Source organism: Micropterus salmoides, unplaced genomic scaffold (genome assembly GCF_014851395.1).
Source record: "Micropterus salmoides isolate LMB-PRFRI ecotype aquatic unplaced genomic scaffold, ASM1485139v1 Ms_hic_scaffold_15, whole genome shotgun sequence".
Classification (NCBI taxonomy): Eukaryota; Metazoa; Chordata; class Actinopteri; order Centrarchiformes; family Centrarchidae; genus Micropterus; species Micropterus salmoides.
The window spans coordinates 12,349,830-12,367,426 of NW_024040596.1; the positions used below are offsets into that span (position 1 = coordinate 12,349,830).

The 17,597-nt window shown below is 39.0% G+C and overlaps 1 protein-coding gene across 2 annotated transcripts in view; it reads left to right on the plus strand.

Annotated features, from left to right (window-relative positions):
- Positions 1-17,597, plus strand: part of LOC119903998 (protein FAM126B-like) — a 45,859-nt gene that overhangs the window by 5,274 nt on the left and 22,988 nt on the right. For both annotated transcript variants that reach the window (XM_038720341.1, XM_038720342.1), the window contains exons 2-3: positions 11,340-11,424; positions 16,881-16,958. In XM_038720341.1, coding sequence (XP_038576269.1) covers positions 16,908-16,958 — 51 coding nt within the window. In that variant the 5' untranslated portion in view covers positions 11,340-11,424; positions 16,881-16,907. The remainder of the gene's footprint in view (positions 1-11,339; positions 11,425-16,880; positions 16,959-17,597) is intronic.

The window sequence follows — 17,597 nt, forward strand, 5'->3', positions numbered from 1 at the left end:
AAGTACAATAGTCTAGCTGTAAATCCTACCTTTGTGAAGCTTATAATGTTCAGTTTTTGTTGACATTGTGCCGGACAGCTGCCGATTAACCTCTATGGTATTCTTTGGGGATGCAGCCAATAACACCTTATTATACTGTCCATAACATAGGACAGCATATTAAGGTGTTTGTAGTGTTTGTTTACCCCCTTTTACATAAGAGGAATAGAATATTAGAAGTACCTTTCAATATGATTGAATTATAATCCAATAAAATACCAGCACTAACCACGGCTTAGAAAATAGCCCAGTGTTTCCCATTAATTAACGAGACTATGGTGGCCCACCACGGTTTAATTTGTTCCACCATAGTTTCAAAATGAACCAAATATATAATAACATTAAAGACTTCTGTGTTTCCGCCGCTGCTCCCCGCTGCCGTAAACTCGCGTGGCTCACACACTTGGGCATCCGACTCGAGACAACTACTTTTCTTTGGAGGTAATTATGGTAACGTTACTAAGGGTTTGAACAGCATTGAGTGTTTCCACTGTCACTCGTTTGTGAGAACACGATCAAGCTAGCTGCTAAATTTGGAGTGTACAGGTATTACAGCCTTTATGGTCATTTTCTCTCTTTACAAAGTGTTAAAGTATGAGAGTCTTACCTGAAGAGAGCCTATTAAATCTTAATTGTACGCAATACGAGTATAACATACAATATCATTTATCAGATTGCTTCACACTTGTTGAATGTAGGGTGAGGATGGAAGATACACATGTGACAAAGTGCGTTTTTCAAAATAAGGTGTTAACACAAAAGATTAATTGGATTATATTCACAGAAAATATTCAACATGTTACATGCGTCCATTAAAAGTAAAATTAAAATGTTAGGGAAAAAATTTACAAATTATTCTTTGATCTAGGATTGCTGAAAAAACATTAAATAAATCAGTTGACTTTTTTGCTGTGTTGATGATCAAATTGTTTACTAGGCCACAAAATTGTACAAGAGTTCAAAGTTCTTCATAGATGTAGCCTCTTTTTTTTCTTTAAAGTGCACCAAATTAATGTACTTAACTTTAAAATGTACAAATTACCATAGTCTCACAAAATCCTGTGGGAAACACTGTTACTGTAGTGTTGAATTTTGCAACACAGTGTCAACAACTGACCATCATAACCTTCATGAGAATTAGATTAGATTAGATTGGACAAGTGTACCTTACAAGCTGTTAACTGTGTATTTCCTTCCTTAGTATGTCTCAACTACACAGTGGTACACCGTCCATGCGAACATTTACATTTACTTATTGACATAGTTTATGTATTGCATCAAAAGCATAAGAATACTCAACTTACCCTACTTTGGAAATGTGACTACTATAGAGTATGATGGTGTAATTTTTCCTTTTGTAAGGAAAGCCATGACTTGTATAGACGGTACAGCTGTAACACTTGCAGTGTGTAGAAGTGCTTGTCTATTATGATACTGACAAGTAAAGGGCGTTGGACACAACAACCTAAATGTGTAAAATCTAAGAAATGCTGTTGGCTTTTATAAGGGTGGTTCACACCAGCCTTGTTAAATCCAGTTGAACCGAACCATGGAGCATTTAACCCCTTGGTGCAGTTTGTATGTGTTTGTGTGTACATTGGACTCTAATGTGGACCAAACAACTCCTCTGGTCTGCCTCGAAGGGGTGGTCTAAGGTTGCTGAACTTTTATGTAGCATCTAGGGCCATGTATGCATAAATTAAGTATATCAAGGAGATACATTGATTCACTAGTCCACAAGAGAAGTCGTTTGTCCTTCATCCCAGTGATGCCATGTGTATGTGAGGTTAATATGGGGCACTCTGGAGGGCCTCAATACAGCCAACACGCGTGTGTTTTCATCCTGTTTGCAGATGAGTGTACACACAACATTTGCATTGAAAGCATTTGTATTCCTCAGTTTGAGGTGCAGAGAGGAAGGAGGTGGAAGGATGCTGTTGGCATTCACCTGTGCTGCTATGTGTTGTGGCTCACCCTGTGTTTTTGGTGGAACCGTGTGTGTGTGTGTGTGTGTGTGTGTGTGTGTTCGCAAAACATGGGCCCATCCCAACATGTCTGGCCCTGCAGCTGCAGCAGAGCTAATTTTAGCCCAGGATGTGCGTACGCCTCAGTTCCCCAAGCCTGGCCTATGACAGATGAGGAGAGGACGAGGGAGAAAGAGTAGTCAATCTGTTACTCTCTCTTTCTCTCCTCTATTTTGTGCACCTATCTCTATATCTTACTTTCTTTGAGATAGGATATAGAGGTATTATTACCTGCTGTATTCATTTTTCATACCCAAAGAAGTAATTTTTTGTGTTCGTATGCCCACATGTCCTAGGGGCTGCCCTACTGATTTGCATATCGACTGCAGTTGCCTGCCCATTTGTGACCTTTACTCACCAAAAGTCCTTTCTGCCTGTACCTGTCTGCCTACCTATCTGTTTAACTGTGGTTAGTAGAGGTCATTTTCCAGTGCTATATTTGCTATTAATAACCCCCATTCTATTCCTGTGCTGTCTGTTCCACTGGTGAGTGGCTGGTTCTTGTTACGATTGAGAGAGGCACGGGGATGGAGATTACAGCCGACTGGTTCACTGCGGTCAGGTATTAGAGTTAATCCTCCTACCTAGGGAAAGTGTCTGGGTAGTGTGTCTCTATGTGTGGGGGGTGTTTCAAATGTGTTAGATGAATACTTGGGCAGATAGGAAATAAAATTGGTGTGTTTGTGCTTACCTATGCATTTGGGCTTGTTTGTGTGCAAATCAGAGGTCTGAAACAAATCTCACAGTGGTCATGAACCTGTCCCAGATTCTTGTAAACCTGACTTTTAGGCTGCTGTAGACTCACCTCAGTTCTATCATTGGTCTAATTTTATATTTTTGGAGCAGTTAAATGACCCTAATTTAGAAGGTTAGACAATCTCACCGTATTTGTGTATTTGCACAGTACTGATACAGCAAAGGGATATCTTTTAACAAGAAAAACATTTTAAATCCTGCGATGGCATGCATCCATTCTGTCTTTGAAGCAAGACCTCCAAGATGCCAAATCCATCCTGGTCTGTATTTGACCCTGTGATCTGACTCTCCTGTTGAAGAGGTTAAATGCAAAGAACATGGACCAATAAATTGTCACACCATCATTGTTGGACATTGTTTGTCATGCTCACAGCGAGCAAACCTAAGGGAAAATGGACGGCGTCAGAAGTGGCGCAAACAGGGCAGGCACAGGGCTTGCTCAAGCTCAATAATTTATGGCTGACTGAGCTAAGCTGACCTTGAAAAATCCCCAGTGTTGGGCTGTTGAAACCTGGCACTGCTCATTTAGGGCAGAGAGGAGAAGTTGAGACAGACAGATATGCCCATGCCCACATATGCCCACATATGCAGTAGGTTTGTAGTCTCCCTTTTGGTAAAGGTCTTTTTTTTCTTTTATTTGTCTGCAAACATTGCCACAGAGAGTAGGTTATTCATTTTTGGATTTCATTACTGTTCACATGTGCTCTTTATTTGACTTTGGTTATGTTTTGTATCTTCACTAGGTTTGAGTTCATCATTAAAAGTTCCACTAATGGGACTTATTGTGTCACAGTAAGAAAAGGAAAGCAGCCTGTCTGTCTGAGATTTTATTGTGAGAAAGCATAAAAAAGAACTGTCCACAGCAGTTGGTGACGCCAATACTGAAAGAAAAAGTATATCTTACATAATACCTTTTTATTAATGTTGTTTATTATTGGACTGCTGTCTCATGCTCTTTTATGGCTATAAAAACAAGAAACATATCTACAGTCTGGATGGATTTTCATATTCAGAATTTTTTTTGTTACTGCACTTGGTACTGTACAAACAAAAATAAAACGATTAATGTCAATGAGCACAATCCCCCAATGCTTTGTAACAGGGACTGGAACCAGATTTGTTGTTCCAAAATCTTCCACCCAAACCTCTCACTAAAGTCATGCATGCAGGCATGACAGTTTGCCAAAATGTAGTCTGATAATTTAAATAATTGTGTGTGGATATCAGTTTAGCTGGTTCATATGGGGGTTGCCAGTTGCATTTAAACCTTAACAAACAAAACATGAAAACCCAAAGTTTTTCAGCTTTGGTGTAGATGAGAGTGGGCATAATCACTCTACTTGTTGGGAGGTCTGCAGCATGCAGCAACCATCTTTTGGTGAGTGTTTAGGACATGTCTTTACACGTCATGCTGAAAAGTATTGCCCTAAGTCATCACGCCTGCTGACTCTACTGCAGCATTTCTCATAATGATGCTACACCATAATTTGGAAGATGTTGTGAACACCTTTGTGGTTTGAAACTGATGCATATGGTAAAAGTTAATATATTTCCGATTTACTTGTAGTTGACTTTGTGGGGTAAATAAAATGTATTGTTTCCTTTCCATCACATTGCAACTATAGCAACGCTGATTGGAAAAGCCCTGACTAACATGTGGTTAAGAGTGATTCTGTGTACTTTCAGGGCTGTAACCTTTATTTTTGATCACTGGTTTAATGAGTCACTTATTCACGGATTCTTGTATGATTCACCTGTTTAAAGTGAATGATGAGTATTGTTAGGTGCTTCAGGGAACCCTCCATTTAGTACTAACAACATGAAATAAGCTACTAAGGGGATAGAATAAGCCAAAGCTGCGCGGTATTGTGTTGTGCATTGTTGCTAATGTGTCACCTGTTTGAAAAACTTTCTTTTATCTGCATATTCATCGGTTGTGCCTGCCTGCCACATACATACTACCTACTATGTTTATTGTTATACATCAAAATTCCTTGTATGCGTAAATCTACTTGGCAATAAAGCTTTTTTGATTCCTGATTCTGACATTCTGACACAGAACAGCAGTGTTGGATTAGCAGTAGGGGTGTGGAAAATAATTGACTTTTAGTCACGATGTGGACTGTGATTGTGAATCGATTCACAATTGTCCATCTAGAGGTTAATTGATAACGTAATGTTGACTGAACGAAAAAGGCGGAACTTGGAAATGCAGAAGTGCTGCTGTTACACTGAGATGTGTGGTTCTCTCTGTTTGACACAGACAGGCAGCTGTTGATTGAATGACTGCTGCTACTAAACTTTCAATAAAACGTTCAATAAAATAATGTTATAATAATAATAAACGTTCAATAAAATCAATGCGCAACAAACTTTAATGTTTTTCACCCACACACTGTGCAGCATGGTAGTGCTTAGCTAGCGTCCTCTCTCATTCTTCAAAGGACAGCTACGTGACAGGTGGCAGTAGGTGACGGTGAAAGCGAGTGGAGCAGAGGAAAACATGAGCGCTATGTTTCAGTCAGTCAGTGTGTCCGTTAATTAAAGTCTGTCATTTTCCAACTACTGGAACTGTGGTCTGGAAGCTGAGCAGGGCATTTTCTGGCTGCTAGTTCAAGTTCATTTCTTGTCATTCATCCACATATCGAGTACTCAAATGAACAAAATGCTGTTTCTCAAGTTCTCAATAATCCACTTACAGGACAAGACACAAACATGTAACTACACTAGACAAAAACAGAGAGAGATAGAGATAGATATGTAGATAGATGGATAGGAAAACATGGGATCATGGCGTCAGGCGAACCGACACAGGCAGCGGCTGTGCCGCGGTTTTGTCCGGCGTCAACTCACACTGAAGTGTTTTGCCTGCCTAATGTTGCTGACCTGTTCAGATTTTGTTAATTTGTTCAGCTGTCCTTGATTTTTGTGCTTCTATCATGATTAGGTAGGCTACATAGTTTAATTGTTTGTTTTAATTGTTTAGTTGATATACGATCAGGAGTCTGCACGCACGCTGCAGTGTTTTATTTTGAAAATTGACCGGATTCTCTATGCCGTTCTGTGTCTGATTTCTTGCTGGTTCATCTACTCAGTAAATATTGAACTTTAGCGGAACCTTTTTTTTTTTAAATAATCGCAAATTGAATTGTAATCGCAATATCTGGCAGAAAAATCGCAATTAGATTTTTTTTCCCAAATCGTTCAGCCCTAATACACACCCCTAATTAGCCGACAAGCTGTCTGTCATAGAACTTGATTAGCACGCTTGTTGTGTTTTTTTTGTTTGTTTTTTTTTTTTAGAGTTGCACAGTATGTCGATTAGCATGCTGCAGCTGTTGCTAGTCCTGTATGTCCTGGCAGCTGGCAGAGCACTGATGGGGGGCTAATGCGGCATTCACACCAAACACGAATTTTCTCCTTGCGACGCTTTCCTCGTGTGAGTACATTTGCTGCAAGTGTTCACACACAAGGCGAGAAAGTGATTTTAACGCGATAACGTAAATAAACGCAACTGGCCATTACTACATGATGCAGATTTGTTAGACATATGAATTCATGCTTTGTCAGGTCTATCATCAAGACAGCAGGACAACAACTTCTAAAATGTTTGTTTTCTGAATGGAGTTTGGATCGATCAGTGCTATTCTATGCTAACTTGGTCACAGTAAAGTACAATGATAGCTGGAATAAAGTTACAGACACATGTTTTCTGAACTCACCAGGTAGTTCAACTTCCTTGCTTTCTTTTCTCCAAGTAATGTCCAGTTTTGTCCGTTTTTTAGCTGCAGAGAAGCTCCAGTGAAGATAAATCAACGTTGTAATCCCAAAAACTAAAGTAAATTTAATAAAATTAACTCTGAGCTCCTCCCACGAGTAAACGGCGTAGTTGTTAGAGCAGAATCCAGTCCGACTACGGGGGTTTATTTGTCCAAAGGTTGCAGCGCTGCTCCCTGCTCCTCTCCCCCAAGTTTAGCAGATCTCAGCCGACCAGCAGATTTTCAATCCACCCCTCTGTCCGGCCCTCTCCACACATCGCTCTGAAGCCGTCGGTGACGTACGGACAATCTCAACACTGATAGGTTATCGCGACTCATTGTCATGCGACTTTTCCTTCGGTTTGCCTTCAGGTCGCCGGTCCCGCCCCCTTTGCGTCACTTCATGCCGCCCGACGGGAAATCGCAGCTCTACGCGTCTTTGCATTCAATTTGTATGTAAACTCACCTCCCCAAACACTCGCTTCGCTTTTGGTCTGAAAGCACCATAAGACGATGTGCGAGTTGAGTCATGCTACCCCCCCACACAGCTGTCATACCCCAAAATTCAAGACGTTAATCATGTGTTATTTTGGATTTTACAGTACTTATTGAGTCATGAGACAAGCCAAGGTTTCAGGCTTCAATATGAAAATAATCTCTTTCAGAGAGTGAGTTCCCACCCCTCCCTCAGTCAGTTCACTTAGAACAACACTCCACATCTGCTTCACTGACCCTTTTCTCTGTTATGTGTTAATCAGTGGTGGTGTGAAAGGTTGCACTATTGTAGCCCCATAAGATCATCATACATACAAATAAAGGTGTTGAACTCACATTAAAATATCACAACAAAATGCAACAGTAGTTTGTAACTGTCAGTATTCAGTCCATCACTACCTGAAAATGGAATGACATTAATTTGAGCCCCATATGTACTTAATCTGCAATTGTTAGAAAACATTATATCTGCTAAACATCCACATGTTAACATTATCATTGTGGTTATGTTGATGTTAGCATTTAGCTCAGCCGTTGTCTGACTGCAAATTCAGAGGAGCATATTGTGTGTTAACTGCTCTGTCTTGGCAACTAAATACACACAATATACTTGTTGGCTTTATTTCAACCTTGCGCACAGTTAAGCAGTGTGCTTAGCAATGTCATTGTGATTTGATGTTTGAAGTGCCGTAAACAGGATGGGTTGGCGCTCTCCTATTCTCTTGTGAGCCCCGTCACAGGACAATGAGCAGGGCCTGCATAGAGGAAGAGTTGCTCTTGAAGGAAAGTTTGCTTATTGTCATTCGCCAGGCCTCATTAGGTGTATGACATCTTTAGCTAACAGTGACTGCTGGCTGGAGAGCACAGTTGTTACTAGACATGCAAACACTGGGATGACATGGGTGCAGAGACATAGTTTCAGCTAATAATCCCTTATTGTAACCAGAAAGGAGCAAAAAGTTGTCATTTCTGTTATTCCTCTTCTTATTCCTGTTGCCCAGCCTTAGCTAGATGTTTAATGTGTCTTTTTCTTACACTAGTTTTATATTGTTACTGTAGCTTTTGAGTTTCATCTGTATGATGGGGAAAACTTTACTCAGTATCTTATGCTGTGTTCACATACAACGCAAATTTAATCCTTGCAACACTTTCCTCACGTGGGTTTTATCGATGGACAACTGCTGAGTGTTCACACACAACACGATAAGCGAATAAACACAACTTGCGAATACTACAGCTATATAAACCCAAAGTAAACAATTTTCTGTGATTTAATTGCAATAAACAGATCAAACTGATGCTGAAATAACTACAATATGATGCCGATTTGTTAGACATGTGAATTCATGGTTTGTCAGTTTGTCAAAAAAAAAAGACACTGAGTACAGCCATAACTGTTAATGAATGAAATAACAAAATTTAATGTCTGTTTTGGGCTAATCCAGCAAGATTAATGCCTAATATAATTGCCATCAAACAGCCCTGCTCATTTATTTGCAACATTGGCACCTTAAATAAGGTGAGATATTATAGGTATAGATACCCCCATACAGTTACAATCAAAATTATTCAACCCCCATTGCAAATCGGGTTTATTTTAAAATGTAATGTTCAGCTGTTTGCAAAGAACATATCAACCAAAAGCAATTGAAATAACCCCAAATTCAACTGAAAATGCAACTTATTGTCACTTCTCCGGTCTCAAATGATTCAGCCTCTTAATGACGAGCATTATTAGCACTTAGTACAGCCCGCTTTTGCTGTTATGACCTGACTCAAACAAGATGCATAGCCAGACAGTCTGGCAGCATTCCTGAGTAATCTTAGTCCATTCCTCATGAGGAATGGCCTCCAGTTCAGTAATTTTTGGGTTTACATGCTGCTACCGCCTTCTTCAAATCACACTAAAGATTTTCTCAAGGGTTCAAGTCAGGCTATGATGGCCACTGTCCAGGACTTCTTCTGCAACCAAGTCTTAGTAGAATTTGAGGTATGCTTGGGATCATTGTCCTGTCGGAAGGTCCAATGACACCCATGTGTCGGCTTCCTCACAAACAGCATGATGCTTTCTCCTAGGATTTCCTGATGCTTCAATTAATCCATCTTGCCGTCCACATGCTGTAGGTTTCCAGTGGCAGAGGATGCAAAGCAACACCAGAGCATCACCGAGCCACCACCATCCTTTACTGTGGGCAGTGGCAGTGTTCTTTTCAGCGTATGCTTCATTGTTGTTCCTCCAGACATACCGCTGATCCATTGTGCCGAAAAGTTCCAGTTTTGTTTTTTTGCTCCACAGAACAGAATCCCTTAATTTCTGTAGATTTATTTATTGATGTTGAGAATATTGGACCCGACATTTCTTGTGCTTTTGTGTCAGCAGTGGTGTATGTTTTGGAGTTCTGGCATGGAAACCACCTGCGTTCAGAACTCACTAAAACTTCAGTTCCTGTAGCCACCAGATCTTTTGCAGTCCTCCCAAGGGTTTTCAAAACCGGCCTTCTCAGAAATCTGGTTGTAGTCAATGTTCCTTTAATTTTGAACTTGAAAACTATGGTTCCAACAGGGTCTCTAGGACATTCAGTGCCCTCGTTATGTTTTTGAATCCTGGTTCTTGTTTGTGAAGGCCATTGCTCTCTTCTCTTAACATTTTAGTTTTGTTTGATTTGTTCATTAAAATAGCTGAATTTCTGGTAATTTTGACAATAAACCTGATGGGGATTGAATACTTTTGTTTGCAATTGTATGGTACCATGATCTCACTGACAGCTTTCATTGTTTGGTAAAGTTTGGAGACATCATTTCGTCCATATAAAACGAGTGAGATAGATACCTCACATTAGATTCATCAAACGTAATGGGTACTCGTGGTGGTCCATTGACCTCAATAACTCAAAATATGTTCCCATCAAACGTTTAACTTGCATAACTGTGTTATCTAATATGTAATATATTTGTGTTGCAGATTTTGTTTGTGTTGTAATATTCATTCCTTGTCCCTCCCTTTTGCTTGTTACCCTCGGCTTTGATGAGTCATACAGAATGAGTACCCTTTATCTGGCAAAGGGAAAAATAAATAGTTTCTTTACCGCTTTCAATAGACAGAAAGGGTATACACATCATTCTAGACAGATGGGACTAATGCATGGTAATTTCCTCGACTCTTTGTGATGCATTGCTAATATAAGAGTCCTTCAGATAAACACAAGGCTGTGCTGGAAATGCTTGACATCAGATGGAGTGCTCAGTGATGTGGCACTGTCTGCTTCTCAGGGACATGCAGCAGTGCAGAGCGAGCTCTCTACGGCATCTTCTTGTGTGTCACTGAAGATTTATTCTGCCAAATACAGTAAATACTACGGGTGTGGTTCCTCAAGATGCATTTTTAGTAGGTGAGGACAACAAGTCGTCCAGCTGACTGTTGCTATGCAACAATGGGAAACTTGAAAATTGACTCATTGCATCATGCCATGCCTCAAAATAACCTTAAAAGCAAAATGTTTTTTGAACAAATGCGTAGTTTGTATTATGAGACCATGCATGTTGTTGGTTTGTACTGTGAATGCATTGTAGTAAGGGTTCTCAGCATCACAGTAATCTTATAACTGTCTTTCTTCTAGTGGAGGGCCACGCTGTTGTAGCAACCATTTGTTGGTTTCCAGGACCCATTATTTGTCATGAATGTTGTGTGCCATCAGTAGAGTTTCCCCTTTCAACAAATGACATTCTACAATTCAAAACCATTCTTGGAAGCACTGTTTGAAGTTTATTTGTAATTCTTTGCTAAGTCATCTATGCTTCTAATATTGCCTGAAGAGAAATACATTTGAAGAAAGTTAGGTACTTTTTTTTTTTCTTTTGCAAACTCACCAAATGATGTAGAATTTATAGGGATGCAACAAACAAACATAACTGAAGTTCGACATTTTCTGGGTAAAAAGCTGCTGGCATTATATTTTACATCATTTTTTTACGCACACAAACTGTCAAATTCCAGTTTGAAATAAGCCTCAGACCAGGTCTGAAAGGAGTTTTCTCTCTGGTGGTCATACCTAGTTTGTCTGACTGCCATGCCGGATATATAGATGTTTAACTGGTCTTCATAAATGACACGCAAACCTGGTAAATTCTAACTTCCTGAATGACCTGCACAAGCTATATAAATCCATCTTATTTATTGTTTTAATGCAGATGACCACTTTCCCTGTGATAGTTTTTCCTGTGATGATCTTGATTTATGGATTGTTTTTTTGTCCCTTTGCTGTTGCAGGTGACCCTCAGTGACTGACAGATGTGTGACACTGTGGAGAACCATTTGCCTCTCTCTGTGGAGATCTGAGTTCTGGGACACTGAGGTAAGCACAGGGGGAACCAGCAACATGCCTCAAACTGCCTCATATTTTATATTTTATTGATACTTGTTATCACCTGAATTGGGAATTTCTTGAATTTCTTGTCTGCCGTGATGGTGCAAAAATCAATTTCTCATTAACCGGTATATACAGCTTACAGACTACAAAATAAAATTATTGAAGTGTAAATTTCTACCAAGATTCTGTCATCCATTTCTTTCTTTATACCATTTCTATTAGCACTGAACTACAGGAAATTTACAGTAATGCTGTTTTCCAGTTTAGGACAGATTGGCGCCACAAACATGGACTCTTCTATATTTTCATTTACTGCCTGTAAAACAGATTATTAAAAGATATGTTGGTGAAGAAAGTATCCATGGATCTGATATAATGTGGCAAATACAACCAATAGCTGATTCTTTAACTGCATGTTTGTCTCAACAGTAGGAACATTTATGGTGTAAACCATAGATACAATTTGTCTTTATGTAAAATTCTTAGTTGTGCTCATGTCATTTCAATATATATAGATTGATAGATTGTCAATTATGTAAAATGTTAATTGGAAATGACTATGTATCAGTCTGATTTGTGACGCCAGAAACTGCTCTTTTAAATGTAAGCTGTTGCTGATTGATAGATCTTTTTTTCCTTAATGTTGCAGTTACATATGTTTTTATCATGGACAAGCACATATTTTCTTCTCTGGTTTTATGTTTTCTCTTTTATGTGTCGTCTATGTGCAGTTAAACCACAAAAGCAACAAAACACAACGAGCTCTCACTCGAAGTGTCATGGTGCTATTGATAAATGGAGGGTAACAACAACTCATTTTACGTTCTCAGATTTTATGTATTTTCTGTTTTTATGTGCATTACGAGAGTATTAGAGTCATTGTTGTTTTCACAAAATGGACATTCCTCGTTGCTGAAGATTTGCCATTGCTTGAAAGTCACTTGACTGCAGTTCCCATGGTAACTGATGAGCCTGTCCTGCTGATGGAGAATTTCACTTCAGCAAGTCTTTGACAGTTTGACAAGATAGAAGAAATGAATGAGTCAGCCTTTCATGAAGAGCTGAACAAGCTTACTAAATGGAGGCTTTCAATCCACACACTCAGATTAAAGTAGTGTTCTCACACAAAAAGATTTGACAGGTTCAGATAGTCATCTGCTCTGAGCAGTGAACACGATCTCGGTCTCCTCCAGCCTCGCTGCAAATCGGATATCTTGCTCCTCTAAGCCTGTTTTGTAACATTTCCAGGCTTATCTGTACCATTCAGAGAGCCATACGTCGTTTTATGTTGGATTTGTTTAAGACTGTAACCCTTAAATACTAGTGTGAGATACTAAAGTGCCTTTAAAATTTTACAGGGTGTTGTAGGTAGTCCCAAGAATGAAGTGAATGTGTTTCATTTACAATCATTCTTAACTTGATTTTAGAAGACAGGCCAAGGATGAGAGTCAGAGGCCAGAAAGCTGTCAATTAAGCATTTTTAACAAGGCGAAGCTCCGAGCCTGTTATGTTGTGTGAAAATATAGATTTACATAGAACGCAGGTTGATGATTTACACTTTATTGCTGCTGAAATATGTAACTTTGAAAATAGAAGTCAGATAACTAGTTGTGCTTCTCTAAAACATTAACCGTGTTTATAGCAGTTGAGATGTAAGCAGTTGTTTATTCAGTTAATGGGATATAATGTAATATCAGTTTAATTACATTTTACTTGCATTAAACTAGATTGTATTTGGAGATTTTCTTTTCAGGCCTTGAATGCAGTTTTGATTATAGCAATTTATGTGTAACATTTTGTTATTCCCAGCAAAAGTAAGAAAGTTTACATACCTTTTTGGCAATATAAAAAAATACTGAAACATGGAGAACAGAAAAAGTACATGCAGAGAGGCCTTAGAACTTGTTCAAATTTCCTTGTGTGTAATGATTTTGGTGTACCAAAAAAGATTAAAGAGGGGTGTCAACATTATGGCTTACTGTAGGTGTAAGTAAGAAGACTGTTCACATGCACACAGTTTTACACTGTTTGGGACATTTTATAAGCAGGGTTTGCTAAATCTGACAAAGTCTGTGTATGCATATTCCCAATTTTGTGACTCCACCGCTTTGTAGTTCTTGAATCTAAACAGTTTTATACGTCCTTACTCCTTAAATCTCTGAAGAATTGTCTACATAATCTCTTGTGGTCTGAGTTTAGTCACTTCTGTTTACTTGTGCGTGTCAGAAAGTTAACCAAGGACATTGACCCAGATACAGCTGCACTGAGTTTATTTAAAACATTCTTCTGTCACATGTCGCATACTGTGTACTTTTTTTTTTTTTTTGCTAAAGGGAGGAACACAAGGCAGACACTGATTGATCTTAGATTGTGACATAACTGTGACCACTACTTGTAATCACAGTGTGAAGGCATAAGCTTTGATGAAATGGCTCATTGCAGAACATTTAAGTAGAATGTCTTATTATCTTTTGTCTAGACTGTGGCATCTGTGCAACAACACAAATAGCATGTTGTCACCTGCAATCACCAATATGTTCTTGTGTAACCGTATGTGTTGCCATGATTATGCACCATGGCCTACTGCTATATCAGCAATGTATGTGACACAGATTGCATGATTATGACAATTGAATATCACCATCATATCCGCAGGATTTGATAAAAAGATAAAACTGAGCAGAAGACTGTGTTGGCTGCAGATGAACACCTTACACCTGAGGGTGTTGCCCGAAATGTTAAGTGGGATCTTCCCACTTAGAAACGAGAATATATTGAGTCAGTCCTAATCCCTAATCTCATCAACTCAAAACTACAACAACTTTATGAGCTACTAAGTTTGTTTTAGGGCAATGGCTCTAGGGCCATCCCAGCTGAACACAGGTGACAGAAGTAATGAACAAACTCGTGCCTGAAAACTACACTTTAAAGGGGTTTTAACAGTGGATTTATATGTGAAGGACTTCTTTTAATATTTGACCATCTGGAAGACCATTTTTTGGATGCTTGCTATATCTTGTTAACTTGCAATGAAGTCAAAGTTGATAATTTCACATTTCAATCAACATTGTGGCTTTTATTTTAATTTTTTTTAAAGCAAACCGTCTTTTGGCATTTTATACCTAACTAAATTACATAACCATCGTCGTTTTGGCAGCTTGGTGCACTGTGCCTCTTGCAACGTCACCTGCAGCCTGTATCCAAACTCTCACTGGAGCGTGTGACTGTTCCACCTCTCACTCTACCAATCTACACACACACGTGCTGAGACACATGCCTCTTTCATAGCTAGCCTTTTTTATGGGATAATTAATGGGGAATATATATTCATATTCATATTCCATGGGATGAAGTCTGAAGGAGAAATTACTTTTCATTTGTGGGCAGTGTGTTGAAGTTAATTTTAGCCACTGGATACAGAGAACAAGACCAGGGATAATAGTGTGCCTGCAGCCCGAGGACAGAATATGTTCGAGGACAACTAGAGACAAACTGTCTTTTGTTATCTCTCTTGATGTATTATAAACAAAATGTGTGTTACCATTTAGGAAATTCAGATCTCTGGCTTCATGTCATTATTATTATTAATGTATTTTTAAAGAGTTGGTTTTTCATTGGTTTTTCTCAAGGTTTAGTTTTTAGCATCATCACTAGATGTTATAGCAGTGTTGTGTTTTTTTTTTTTTTTTTCTAAACATGACTTGAGCATGGCCTCATAAGTTTTGAATTGTCAAGGGAAAGCCCATATGACTGCTTGTTGTGGTTCATGCGCTTGTCATCAGTAATCCAGAATGGGCCTTTGGGGGGTGACTTTGCGTGACAGTGAGCATGATGGGTACGCATTCAGTAAAGGCAATGACTTACCTAATGACTGAAATCGATGCATTTTCTTGTTACTTCTGACCATTTGATAAACAAAATATAATATATAAAACATTAAATAGAAAGTATGTTTGTATAATATATTTACGTGTACACTTTATTTGGATGATCTGCCTACAGATAGTTTATTAGTAGAGATTTAGCTGTTTCAAAAATAAAACCATTTTCTGATATTACCCTACACCACTGTGGTTAAGGTTTGATTAGTGCTAATGTTTGTAAATTCATTATAATTTCAGATAATAGTACAGGCTACCATAGTTTACCATTAGTAGCCTAATGTTAATCCTAGTTGGACAAAACCACTGTTTCTGTGGGTTGTTTTCAGTCACTAAATTCTTGTGCAAGAAAAATGCTCTACATGGTGTCTTTCATTTGTTTATGCAAATTAACTTGTCAGAAATAAAAACTGTGCATACAGAACGACGAGTTAAACATTGCTAAAGTTTGCTGTAGTGCCTCAACCTTTTTTAATGTCTCGCCTCCTCCAGGCTGTGATTGGTTGGTTAACGAAAAGTGACTTTGACGAGCCACTATACAAACGGCAGCATGAAATGTTCCTGATCTCCCTGTGGAGATTAGCAGGCAGGCGAGAACGGAACAGGTGAGCGTCATTAGTGCCCAGAAAACCTGATTTAGAGAGGGCAGCGGAGAGAACCGGTGCCGGTACGCCAAGGAGTAAAATGTAAAAGTGACAGTACCGGTGAATACCGACACACTTCAAGCACAAACGGCTTTTATCTTGTGAGAAATAGCAGGTCATTAGCGCGAGCTTCACAACGGAGCGTTCAGGCGCAGTCAAACCAGGGCAGCAGCTGGTTTATTAATCCAGCATGTGCATGTGTAAAAGACAGCCGCAGTGAATGAGAGGAAAAGTGACTGCTGGAAGTCAAAGAGGTTGTATTTAAGTTTATGTGCTTGCTCAACAGTTGTTTGATAAATTGCTATTAAACACATTAGGGGAGGATCTGAGAGTTTTTTTTGTTTGTTTTATGTTTTTTTCTTCAATTCTGATCATTTTGGAGCAGATTTTCCTTTGGCACTTGCTAAAACCTTTGGAGGGCACCAAAAATTTCTCTATGCAGGAAAAACCCTGGTAATCCATGGTGACATGCGACTGAGGTGGCTCTTTATGTAACAGTGTGGCCTGCATCATAGCTTTCACACTCAGGGACGTGCTTGTGTTTTGACATGATGTATCCCATTTACTACAACTCATACAATGAATACTGTTGACCACTTTCCAAAGCATACCATAGTTTTTTAGATTACTAATTACTGTTGATCAGTAATGATGTTTTTATTTCAGCTTGCAAGACTTTTTAAAAATAATACTTTGAAAAATGGTTTGCAGTAATGAAGTAGATGTACTTTGAATGGTTAATGTGCTCAAACATGGAGAAGCACTGGTATTGTCCCTCATTATGTCATTCATGTTGAATTTCAATAAGTACTCATCATACTCTTCCTCTAACTGTTCGTTTTGCTTCTCTTCAACTCTGCCCCTACCTGTGTCTCCTCCTCTCTCCCTTTGTCCTCTGTGTTTCTCTGTCCACCAGGCAGCAGAGGGGGGGTCTCTGAGGAAGATGCTGGGTTCAGAGCGTGGTGTTGTCGAAGAATGGCTCTCAGAATTCAAGGTAAAGGCCCTCCTCTCATGACTCATGTCAATAAAATGTTCTCCCGGAGGTCATCTTTGTAGGGATTATTTTCCCAGAGAAACCAAACACTGTGGGTGCAATAACTGAGATAAAAGAGAGTATTGAGCATGCAAGTTTGTGCATGTAACCTCTTGAACATTCCAGTCCTTGTAAATGTAATTGGCTTAGATGGATGCAAGTAAGAACTGGGGCCATTTTAGGACAGGTGAGCTCTACTTTGTCAGAATTGTCTCTACTTTCATTATTGTCTTAAGCTGATTGTACTTTTACCAGTTAGAACTCAACACATAAACTGAAGCATTTTTTGGCCACAGAGCACTTTGATTTAATCTGTTACATATTTTACATTCATCCATATCATCACGCTTTTGCTGAAACTTGTTTTTGCTTGCATGCATGTGAAGTATGAGCAGGCTTTTTACACACACAGTCAATAAGATTGCAGTAACCCCTTAGTTTCTGAGCTCCGAGTCTTGCTAGAACCTTTACCGTTACTGCCATATAACTTTCTCTTGAAAATATGAAGAAATGAAAACGGTAATTTTCCTGATGTTTTTTTATTTACCAGAAATGAATGTGAAAATAAACTGCATGGATTTCCCCAAACTATTCTGTCAA